Here is a 12412-nt window from a genome sequence, read left to right on the forward strand (position 1 = left end):
CTCTATATGAATTACTCTTTCTCCATTGCAATTCCCCTGTCTTGATAAATGAGCTCTGTCTAGGGAGCGGGCAAGGTGAGCTTATTGGATAGTTACAAGGATAGATCAGTAAACCAAATGGACAAAACTCCCTGCCTGCCTTTGAGTAACTGACATTTTGGTAGGGAAGATTTCACCAAGCTAAGAGATACCAAATTCATCATTCTTCCTTTTTGATAGGGCTAAATAGATTGATGGTTTAGTGAAGAGCAAGCTAGGCTCTTCTTGGTTTTGACTGCTTGACCAGTGACTTGCGAGATTAGAAATTTGTAAAAAACACAAAACTAGGGGCAGTTTTTAATATGACTAATGACAGAGAACCACGGTTACCATTGGGTGCAAACATGCATGGGCAAACAAATTCCATAAAAATGATAAAATACGGCAACCTTAATTTGACCACTGAGTGTTTCTCTGGGCACTTCTGCCTCTTCATACTCATTTGTATTTCCTAATTTTTTTAAAACAATTTTCTTTTTTTTGAGACAGGGTCTCATTCTGTCATCCAGGCTTGAGTGCAGTGGTGCCATGACAGCTCACTGAAGCCTAGACCTCCTGGGTTCAAACGATCCCCCCACTTCAGCCTCCCAAGTAGCTGGGACTAGAGGCACGTGGCACCACACGCCGCTAATTTTTTTTTTTTTTTTTTTTTACGTGGACTATCCCTCTGTCACCAGGCTGGAGTGCAGTGGTGCGATCTTGGCTCACGGCAATCTCCACCTCCCAGGTTCAAGTGATTCTCCTGCCTCAGCCTCCCAAGTAGTTGGGACTGCCATGCCACCAAACCCAGCTATTTTTTGTATTTTTAGTAGAGACGGGGTTTCGCCATGTTGCCCAGACTGGTTTCAAATTCCTAAGCTAAAGCAATTGGGCTACCTCCACCTCCCAACGTCCTGGGATTACATGAGTGAGCCACTGCACCCAGCCTGTTTTCTTCATTTTGATCTTACATCAGTGCCAGTCTGTGTTTCTTAACTACCAGATATACATGGGCTTATCTCTTGTCTTCGTAGTGATCATCTGATTTGGCCTGATCATATCAAAGTTGTCCCTTGCTTATCACTGTCTTTAAATACTGAATGAAACTTCTCCTCCCTGCTGCTTTTCTTGCCCAGGAAATATTGATTGCTGTTGGTTCTTGACCAGCATGCTCAGCCCATCTCAGTCAGCTTAGGTACTGCTCCCTCTTCCCTTTCATGGAGACATGTTCATATCCCTTCTTCCCTATAATTGCGCTGACTGTGCTAGTCCAAATTTTGACCATTCTTTGAATTTTGTGCAATGACTTGTATTAAAAACATTACATAATTAGAATAAATTTTCTGGTCTTAAGCATACTAAGTGTGTGTGTATATATGTATGCACAAAGATATACATATATACAATTATCCCTGCGTACATACATATAACATACATACACAAATATACATATACACACAAATATGTACACACACACACACACACTTTTTTTCCCCACTTAGTTTTACTACCTAGAAGAATAGATTGTTAGACTGTTGCATGGATTTCCTCTCCCAAAATGGAACATGTCAAAAATTATAGCCCATTGTATTTAGTTCCCTTCTTTTGAGTTATTATACTAAAGATCTATAACACATAAAATGCCTAACTTTATTTTACTTTATTTATTTATACTTTATTTTCAAGTCAGAAAGACGAAAAAAGGCACAAGGAGCCCAAGTTCAAAGCGGCACTTCAAACTCATCTGATTCAACCCTCTCATTTCCCATTTGGGAAAATGAGAATCTGGAGAAGTGACCTTTTCAAAGCCCCAGCAGGTTTATGAATGGAGCTGAAGACAAAACTCAGGCTTCCAACTTCCCATCAGTTTCTACTTTATTGTTAGACGCATTCTCTTTTGGTCAACAAGCATAGACTTCCTCTGAAAAGTCTTGGCCTAGCAGGTGGCTGGGCTTTAACTGGGTGTTGTTTTACTGGGTGCTGACTGTTTGCATGATCTTCCAGGAAATACCCACTCTTAAAATGACAAACAAAATTTAACCACAAGATTCTTCTTTCCTTTACGCAGGAAGCAGGCCTATGGCTGTAGGAAGGAACAACACAATTTTGACAAAATTCATCCTCCTGGGACTTTCAGACCATCCTCAAATGAAGATTTTCCTTTTCGTGTTATTTCTGGGGCTCTACCTCCTGACGTTGGCCTGGAACCTAAGCCTCATCACCCTCATCAGGATGGACTCTCACCTGCACACACCCATGTACTTCTTCCTCAGTAACCTGTCCTTCCTGGACATCTGCTATGTGTCCTCCACTGCCCTTAAGATGCTCTCTGACATCATCACAGAGCAGAAAACCATTTCCTTTGTTGGCTGTGCCACTCAGTACTTTGTGTTCTGTGGGATGGGGCTGACTGAGTGCTTTCTCCTGGCAGCTATGGCTTATGACCGGTATGCTGCAATCTGCAACCCCTTGCTTTACACAGTCCTCATAACCCATACACTTTGTTTAAAGATGGTGGTGGGTGCCTATGTGGGTGGATTCCTTAGTTCTTTCATCGAAACATACTCTGTCTATCGGCATGATTTCTGTGGGCCCAATATGATCAACCACTTTTTCTGTGACCTCCCTCCAGTCCTTGCTCTGTCCTGCTCTGATACCTTCACCAGCCAGGTGGTGACCTTCGTAGTGGGTGTTGTCGTTGGAATAGTGTCTGTGCTAGTGGTCCTCATCTCCTACGGTTACATTGTTGCTGCTGTTCTGAAGATCAGCTCAGCTACAGGTAGGACCAAGGCCTTCAGCACTTGTGCCTCTCACCTGACTGCTGTGATCCTCTTCTATGGTTCTGGATTCTTCATGTACATGCGACCCAGTTCTAGCTACTCCCTAAACAGGGACAAGGTGGTGTCCATATTCTATGCCTTGGTGATCCCTGTGGTGAATCCCATCATCTACAGTTTTAGGAATAAGGAGATTAAAAATGCCATGAGGAAAGCCATGGAAAAGAACCCCATGATTTCTCACAGTCGACCATTCATTTTTATGACCTTGGGCTAATGTTTGCAGTGAAGCTGTGAGATGGGTCAATTGTGCAGACATTTACGTAATTTTGAACTAGTTGATCTATAGAAGGAGTTATTGTGAATTGGGGTTTTTCCCCACTTCCTAAGATTTCACTAATAGTTTGCCTGTTGGCTATTAAAAAACAATTTGGCCATTGTTGCATTGTAAAATGAATAGCATTGTACAGTTTGAGGTTTTAAATGCTCTGTTTAGCAGAAAACTTCACCATGACAAAAAACATCCTGGAATATCAAAACAGAGTTTGTTTGTATAGCAGGAGAATCATTGAAACAATGTTAGTCCAGCATTTAGTGTGGTGATCTTTAGGGTATGACATGGTATAATCACCTGAAGAGGATGATGCTTTTTCTAAACAGTTTTCCTTCTTCTGAGATTCCCAAACGCTTTCATTAGAGCTCATGAAAACCACAGGCAGACACCTTCCCATGTTTCAGAATCATGGCTGCATGAGCCCCTGTGACTGATGGGAGAGTTTTAATACTCTGTAGCGGCATGAAGGCAGGAATTCTGATTTGGGCCTTGATGTAATTTGGCTATTTGTCCCCACCCATATCTCATGTCAAATTGGAATCTTCAGTGCTGGAGGTGGGGCCTGGTGGGGGGTGTTTGAATCCTGGGGGGTGGATCCCTCATGGCTTGGTGCTATATTCATGATAGTGAGTTCTTGAGAGAGCTGGTCATTTAAAAGTGTGTAGCACTCCTCCCTGCCCCCGCCACTCTCTCTCTCCTCTCACTCTGTCACTCTCTTTGTCTGTCTCTCTCTTTTGCCATGTGATGTGCCTGCTCCCCCTTTGCCTTCTGTCATGATTGTAAGCTTCCTGAGGACTCCCTAGAAGCTGAGCTGATGCCAGCACCATGCTTCCTGTAAAGCCTGAAGAGCTGTGAGCCAATTAAGCCTCTTTGTCAATTACCTAGCCTAAGGAATATTTTTATAGCAGTGCAAGAACAGACTAGTATAGGCCTTAATGAATGAACAAACAACTCTTGGCCAATTCAATCAACTACAAAAAGAGGTCACTAAAAAGCTTTAAAAAAAACCAAGGAATTTATTGCTTAAGCCCAAAGTGACAGCTTTCTAACCAACAATTAATGTTTCTTAGGAATCTAAAGGGAAGCATACACTCATTTGGAATGAAAAGTTCTCTACTTTTGCCAGGGTTATGATAAATTCTAGAAGAGAACTTAGCTAAGGCATTGAAGAAAATGATTTTTCTCCTCTACATTTTCTCAGAACTTGTTATGTGTCCTTGAGCTGGCAGTAAAGAACTGGAATAAATTCATTCAACTGTGGCCTTTCTTGGGTAGGCCATAAATAAGTGAGTAAATAATATCTGCCTCTGTGTCTTTTAAAAATTTTTTATCATTATACTTTGAGTTCTGGGGTACATGTACAGATCATGCAGGTTTGTTACATAGGTATATACGTGCCATGGTGGTGGTTTGCTGCATCTATCACCTTGTCATCTACATTAGGTATTTCTCCTAATGCTATCCCTCCTCAATCCTCCCACCCCCTGCTATTCCTCCCCTAAGCCCCCATCCCCCAGGCTCCAGTGTGTGATATTCCCTTCCCTGTGCCTGTGTGTTCTCATTGTTCAACACCCACTTATGAGTGAGGACGTCGAACAGGGACAATTTGACATCCTCTTTTCCTATTCTGTTCTTGTGTCAGTTTGCTGAGAATGATGGTTTCCAGTTTCATCCATATCTCTGCAAAGGACAGGAACTCATCCCTTTTTATGGCTGTATGGTATTCCACAGTGTATATGTGCCACATTTTCTTAATTCAGTCTATCATTGATGGACATTTGGATTGGTTCCAAGTCTTTGCTATTGTGAACAGTGCTGCAATAAACATACGTGTTCATGTGTCTTTATAATGGAATGATTAATAATCCTTTGGTTATATACCCAGTAATGGGATTTCTGGGTCAAATGGAATTTCTATTTAACTAATTTATGCTCCCAGGAACTGTGCAAAATTGTTCCTATTTCTCCACATCCTCTCCAGCATCTGTTGTCTCATGATTTTTTATTGATCGCCATTCTAACTGGCATGAGGTGGTATCCCAATGTGGTTTTCATTTGCATTTCTCTAATGACAAGTGATGATAAGCTTTTTTTCATATGTTTGTGGGCTGCATAAATGTCTTCTTTTAAAAAGCATCTGTTCATATTCTTTGCCCACTTTTTGATAGGGTTGTTTGTTTTTTCTTGTAAATTTGTTTAAGTTGTCCATAGATTCTAGATAGTAGCCCTTTGTCAAATGGGTAGATTGCAAAATTTTTTTCCCATTTTGTTGGTTGCTGGCTTACTCTATTGATAGTTTCTTTTGCTGTGCAGAAGCTCTGAAGTTTAATTAGATCCCATTTATCTATTTTGGCTTTTGTTGCCATTGCTTTTGGTGTTTTAGTCATGAAGTCCTTATCCATGCCTATGTCCTGAATGGTGTTGCCTAGGTTTTCTTCTAGAGTTTTTATGGTGTTAGGCATCATGTTTATATCTTTAATCCATCTGGAATTAATTTTCGTATAAGGTGTAAGGAAGGGATCCAGTTTCAGCGTTTTGCATATGGCTAGCCAGTTTTCCCAACACCATTTATTAAATATGGAATCCTTTCCCCATTGCTTTGTTTTTGTCAGGTTTGTCAAAGATCAGATGGTTGTAGTTGTGTAGCATTCTTTCTGAGGCCTCTGTTCTGTTCCATTGGTCTATATATCTGTTTTGGTACCATACTGTTTTGATTACAGTAGCCTTGTAATATAGCTTGAAGTCAGGTAGCATGATTCCTCTAGCTTTGTTTTTTTTTTTTTGCTTAGGATTGTCTTGGCTATGTGGGCTCTTTTTTGGTTCCATATGAAGTTTAAGGCGGTTTTTTCCAGTTCTGCAAGGAAGGTCATTGGTAGCTTGATGGGGATAGCATTGAATCTGTAAATTACTTTGGTCAGTATGGCCATTTTTATGACATTGATTCTTCCTAACCATGAGCATCGAATGTTTTTCCATCTGTTTGTGTCCTGTCTTATTTCCTTGAGCAGTGGTTTGTAGTTCTTGAAGAGGTCCTTCACAAATCTCGTTAGTTGTATTCCTAGGTATTTTATTCTCTTTGTAGCAATTGTGAATGGGAGTTTACTCATAATTTGGCTCTCTGTTTGTCTGTTATTGGTATATAGGAATGCTTGTGATTTTTGCACACTGATTTTGTATCCTTAGGCTTTGCTAAAATTCCTTATCAGCTTAAGGGGATTTTGGGCCGAGACAATGGGGTCTTCTAAATATACAATCATATCATCTAAATATACAATCATATCATCTGCAAACAGGGACAACTTGATGTCCTCTCTTCGTATTTGAATACCCTTTATTTCTTTCACTTGCCAGATGGCCCTAGCCAGAACTTCCAATAATATGTTGAATAGGAGTGGTGAGAGAGGACATCCTTGTCTTGTGCCAGTTTTCAAAGGGAATGCTTCCAGTTTATACCCATTCAGTATATATTGGCTGTGGGTTTGTCATAAATAGCTCTTATTATTTTGAGATACAATCCATCTATACTTAGTTTATTGAGAGTTTTTAGCATAAAGGGCTGTTAAATTTTGTCAAAGTCCTTCTCTACGTCTATTGAGATAATCATTTGTTTTTTGTCTTTGGTTCTGTTTATGTGATGGATTGTGTTTATGGATTTGCAGATGTTGAACCAACCCTGCATCCCTGGATGAAGCCAACTTGATCGTGATGGATAAGCTTTTTTATGTTTTGTTGGATTTTGTTTGCCAGTATTTTATTGGAGATTTTTGCATCAATGTTCATCATGGATATTAGCCTGAAATTTTCTTTCTTAGTTGCGTCTCTGCCAGATTTTGGTATCAGGATGATGTTAGGGAGGATTCCCTCTTTTTATATTGTTTGGAATAGTTTCAGAAGGAATGGTACCAGCTCCTCTTTGTACCTCTGGCAGAATTCGGCTGTGAACTTGTCTGGTCCTGGAATTTTTTTGGTTGGTAGGCTATTAATTGCTGCTTTAACTTGAGACCTTGTTATTGGTCTATTCAGTAATTCAACTTCTTCCTGGTTTAGTCTTGGGAGTGTGTAAGTGCCCAGGAATTTATCCCTGCGCCTGTGTCTTTAGGCAAGTTGCTTTGACTCTAGATGCCTCAGATCCTCATCATAAAATACAAAGTACAATAGTAATTTACTCCTAGGATTATTGTGAGGAATTAAACGAGTCAGTACATGTAAATACTTAGAATACTCTATTGTGAATAGAAAATGTCCAAGAGGTGCTATTACTATTATTATTATATAATGCTTAATCATTATCCAAATAAAACAATAGTAGAGATTTCCTTAGTTTGATTAGAAATGTAATCTTTGCAATGGGTTTATTGCAATAAAAAGGATCTGGAGTGACTTTTGCAAAGAAGGTTAAGAATATTCATTTTTAAGTAATCACACCTGATATTATTAGTTTCATCTCTGCCATTTTGTAGGTACATAACCTGATCCACGTTATTTACAAACTCTATTTTCCTCATCCGTGAAATAAGGGTAATTTCATGTAGCTACCTGAGGACTAAGTTCTGATTTTTTTTTTTTAATCTTGCTGAAATTCCTTTCTAAGGAGTCTGGGGCATCATGCCCTGCAAACCATAAATTCTTCTCAGATGGGTTTTATTTAACCCCATATATAGTGACTTATTTTCCAATCTGACTCTGGCATAACAAGGAAGAAAATAAAAATGTTTTACCCTAAAATACATTTCCTTGCCATACCTGGAAATTGCCCTGCAAAGTCTCTTGTGGGAAAAATCCACATTCTATAGAGAATCCCCTTTCCCCTTTGTTTTCCTTTCTTTCTTCCCAGATCCAGGAAATAATCAACTAAGAACTAGGCACCCTTTTATTAAGTCTGATAAGAAACAATTTACAACCTGCTCTCTCTGTTGTCTGCTATCTGAGGGGTTCCTCTGCACAGTCACACTTGGTCTCTACAGTCTTTTACCATAACCTGAACATTCCTTTCCATTAATCCCAGGACTTCAGACAAACTCAACCAATTGTCTGCCAGAAAATGTTTAAATTTACCTGTAGCCTGGAAGCCCCAACTTTCAGTTGTCCCACCTTTCTGAATGAAACCAATGTACTTCTTAGATGCATTTGATTAATGTCTCATGCATCCCTAAAATATATAAAACCAGGCTGTAACCCGGCCACCTTCGGAACGTGTTCTCATGACCTCCTGAGGGGTGTGTCAGGGGCCATGGTCACTCATATTTGGCTCAGAATAAATCTCTTGAAATATTTTACAGAGTTTGACTCTTTTCGTCAACGTACCCCATAAAATTGGTACAACAATTAAGTGAGAATATGCATAAAGAGGGCTTAGTCCAGTGCCTGGCATATGGTAATACTTAGTACATGTTAACTTATATTATTAGTCAATATTTTTACTAAACTTATACAAATCAAGAAAAATTCAGGGTAATGTGTTAAAAAGAGACCAAAGAAATAGGGTTAGGGTATCCACTCCAACTGAGACTCAGCAAAGAAGCACACCCATACTTTTTATCTCTGTGATTTCTCTCAGAAGCAGTTCTTAGGGAATTAGAGTAAGCTCAGCTTCACAGATGTGGCTATTTTGCCAACTCTATCAGCTATCTGGATGCCTCTCCCCATTTTCCTTATAGCTTTTTTTTGTCCTACACCTTTTTTGACCTGTACTCCAACTCACTATCCTTCAGTTTACCAATTTTCAAAATTGTAGCTAATCTTAAGTCCTCCTAATGTCAAAAGTCATTGAAACAACACAACTAACTAATGAAACTGTCTCATGGTTTGGATTTACGTGGAGCTATTCTCAGTCTTATTCATCTTTAAACTTTTTGATGAACGGAGATTCTAAATACAAAATCTTCATGAAAATTTTTCTTGTGCAACCACATATATATCTACCAGTAATGGAAATTTTCTCATTGCACTAAGAAGATATAAGGTACTTTTGCAGTTTGCCCAACTACCAATAAGAATGTAAGTCTTATTAATAGTGATTAATTCTAATGCATAAGATGGAGATTGGTTGTGAGACTTGAATGTTTTGGGGTTTAGAGGAAGGCGCATGTTAAATGTTTTCTAAATAAGTATATTTATTATGGGGCATACAATCAGACATACATTAAATGGAATATTTTGGGCCCTAAAGGAATCAGGCATTTTATAGCCATCTGAAGTAGGAGGAAGTAAAACTTTCCTGGGAGGACTAGCTAGCTGGAGATAGAATTCACTTTAGTAAAATTATCATCATCCAGGGTGTGGCACTCATGTTTGCAACTTCCAAAAATCTTTTCCAGATGGACTGAAGCTAACCAAACTCAGAATAGCTAGATGCATATGCCAGAATGACAGATTTAATTTTCAGTGAAGAACAAAGCTGCCAAGCTTGTACTTGTGCCAGTGGTACAATTCACCATCTGCCAGGAAGCCATATAGAAAGATAAATTACAATGAAAAGTCTATTTGGAGAGAAAGGGATCACAGAAAAGTGGATAAAGCAGATCAGTTCCTCATACACCCAACTCTAGGTGTATCAGGATATACCAGCTCTATGGTCCAGACCGGCTGAAGCCCTGGGCAAGGACACTACCAATTTTTCTACCCAAGCGTTCCTTTTCCTCTCTTCCAAGATGACTGTCCTTCCTCCTAATCAATATTTATAGACCGATGAATGTACAGCTTTTCCTGCTTTTGGTTTAAGAAATATATATATTTTCTCTAAAATGCTTCTGTTACACAGCTTACACACAGAGAGTGTGTAGTGAAACCATGGGCTGATTTTATGGTTTAAGTTTTAGTGTTTTGTAGACACCTTGTTGTCCTATGCGCCATCAACATTCACCTACTTTTTTTCTTTGTAGGTACATATAATTAAGCACACTCATGAATTAATGAGTGATGCATTAAAGGAGCTCTGATAAGATGTTTAACATTTTTCTAAAGATGAAAAGTCTTCTATTTCTAGTCTTAAATATTGACAAACTTAGAGCTTGCCTATTCTGTGATCATCCATGGAAATGAGAAATCATTTACATTTCACTTGCTTGTGTTCAGTAATGAATCTAGATCTCCCTGACATAAAAGCAAGCAGGGGAAACCTGACTATCTTGCATGTAAACAGATATGCTTTGTATACAGGCACAATATCCCATCAGCTTGATCCGTGACTACTTCCCTGATTTCCTGGTGACTTGTCCTCATGTCTGTAACATTTTCAAATCCACTGAGGAAGATAAGCCAGCTGTTTGTGTTGACCTTTGCTGCCTTTATTCCACCCTCTCTCATCTTGTGCTTCTCTCTCCCCTTATGCTGGTCAAGATCTCCTATATGCAATACTGCTTATGGGCCTGGCCAGGGATGAGAGTTCCCTCTTTCCTATAAGCAAAGAAATAGCCACGCAAGTCTCTTCTTTATTCATTGCTTGGAACTTTTACAAACTAGGTATAGCAGCATCTCTCTTCAGAGTTGCCAGACCAAATGGCTGGCACTATCTAGTTGAAAAGAGTAACCACACACTTTGGGTGGGACCACATTCTATAAATAAACCAGCAGCTGGGACCCAGCGAGACCTCACAGAAAAACAGAGAATTCATCTTGTGCCCAAAGCCAAGTTCTTCTGAAATAGAACTATGATGTCAAACTAGGCTTAAATGTCAGCATACACAGAAAAATTGGCAGGCATAAAGTATGACTTTGATATTGTATGATATATGCTTGTTTGTTCTAATAAAATGTCTTTCTTATTCAAAAAGAGGCTGAGTTGCTTTGATCTGAAGAAATTCTTAAGAAGCAAAATTGCTCTGCATGGTTTAGAAGGAGAAAAGACTGTAAGTCAGACACAACACTGAAACTCATAGCTCATTTCCTAACAACTGAAAGCTGTGTATGTAGCCTGGCAGGGGTTATTTCACCCCTCAATTTGACTCTTAGACTACAAAACAATTAGCAGTAAGACTCTATCTGGGGCTGAACTGCAGCGGGAGGTGTTCTGGGGGACTCATCAAGAAGATGTGGGTTCTGAGAAGTCTTGCACCAGTCCAGTCTTCTTTCTCCACATTTCATGTGCCCTGTGACTGATAGTACTGACAATTGCCTGTGTTGTCTGTACTACATGTATAAATGACATTTTTTCTTCTTGAAAAGCAGAAGGCAAAGCAGGTATTTCTTCTCTGTTTAACACCTTCAATGTCAGTGGCTTTAGATCTTGGAAGGTTGTGGAATTGTTTTGATACATGCCATCCCTGGTAGTTTTCCAACAGAAGGTTGGAGATTTGCATGAGACTTTTTGCTTTAGCAAGTTAGCCTTCTTTTTTTTAGGACTTTGGCCTTTTTTTTCCATTTGATTTACTTTTTTTTTTTAATTTTACGTCTTTCTATGTTTTAACATTATAAACTATATGTAATAACATTTCAAAAACAAATAACTTTATCATGTGGTTTTATGTTTTTTTTTTAAAACTTCACGTATATTTTTATTTTTATTGTTGATTTCAGATCTATCCCTTCAGCTTCTCCTCCACCTTCCACCCCCGAATAGTAGGAATAGCCTGAAGGCTCCCAAGAACTCTCTCCCATTGGGTCCTACCTGGAAAGATTTACCTACCTAGAAAGTCCTTCTTATCACTTTTTTTCCAGCTTTTAAGTTCCAGGATACATGTGCATGTTTGTTACATAGTTAAACATGTGTGATGGTGGTTTGCTGCACAGATCATCCCATCCCCTAGGTATTAAGCCCAACATCCATTAGTTATTTTCCTGATGCTGTCCCTCCCCAACCCTGACAGGCCCCAGTGTATGTCATTTCCCTCCATGTGTTCATGTGTTCTCACCATTCAGCTGTCATTTGTAAGTGAGAACATGCAGTGTTTGGTTTTCTGTTCCTGCATTAGTTTGTTGAGGATAATGGCTTCCAACTCCATCCAGGTCCTTGTAAAAGACATGATTTTGTTCCTTTGTATGGCTGACATTTGATTTACTTTTACAATGAGCTGCAACTCACCATTATACTTAAAAAACTATATTACTTTAATTGACAGATCATAATTACATGCATTTATGGGGTACAACCTGATGTTTTGATATGTGTCAACAATGTAGAATGATAAAGTCAAGCTAATTAAAATAATTATTCTTAACCTTTTTTTCTTCTTTTTGGTATTCGGCATGTGTCCCTAAAGCTGAGTTTGATGATATCCTTTCTCTATCCTCAAAAGGTAGCTTTTGTCTTGGAGCAGTTCTTCGTGGAATCAGAGTAGGATGGGAA

At 39.1% G+C, this 12412-nt stretch overlaps 1 protein-coding gene across 1 annotated transcript; it reads left to right on the forward strand.

The window, feature by feature from the left end:
* Nucleotides 1–2082: 2082 nt before the first annotated feature.
* On the forward strand, nt 2083–3102 carry LOC116554393 (olfactory receptor 5A2). The gene has a single exon (XM_032282372.1). It carries the CDS (start codon nt 2098–2100, stop codon nt 3070–3072), a length of 975 nt encoding a protein of 324 aa, XP_032138263.1. The 5' UTR covers nt 2083–2097; the 3' UTR covers nt 3073–3102.
* Nucleotides 3103–12412: the final 9310 nt, after the last annotated feature.

Source organism: Sapajus apella, unplaced genomic scaffold (assembly GCF_009761245.1).
Source record: "Sapajus apella isolate SASKATOON/1434 unplaced genomic scaffold, GSC_monkey_1.0 scaffold14, whole genome shotgun sequence".
NCBI lineage: Eukaryota > Metazoa > Chordata > Mammalia > Primates > Cebidae > Sapajus > Sapajus apella.

What these genes read in the sequence shown, in the direction of transcription:
- LOC116554393 (XM_032282372.1), top strand. Translation starts at nt 2,098, where the DNA reads ATGGCTGTAGGAAGGAACAACACAATTTTGACAAAATTCATCCTCCTG.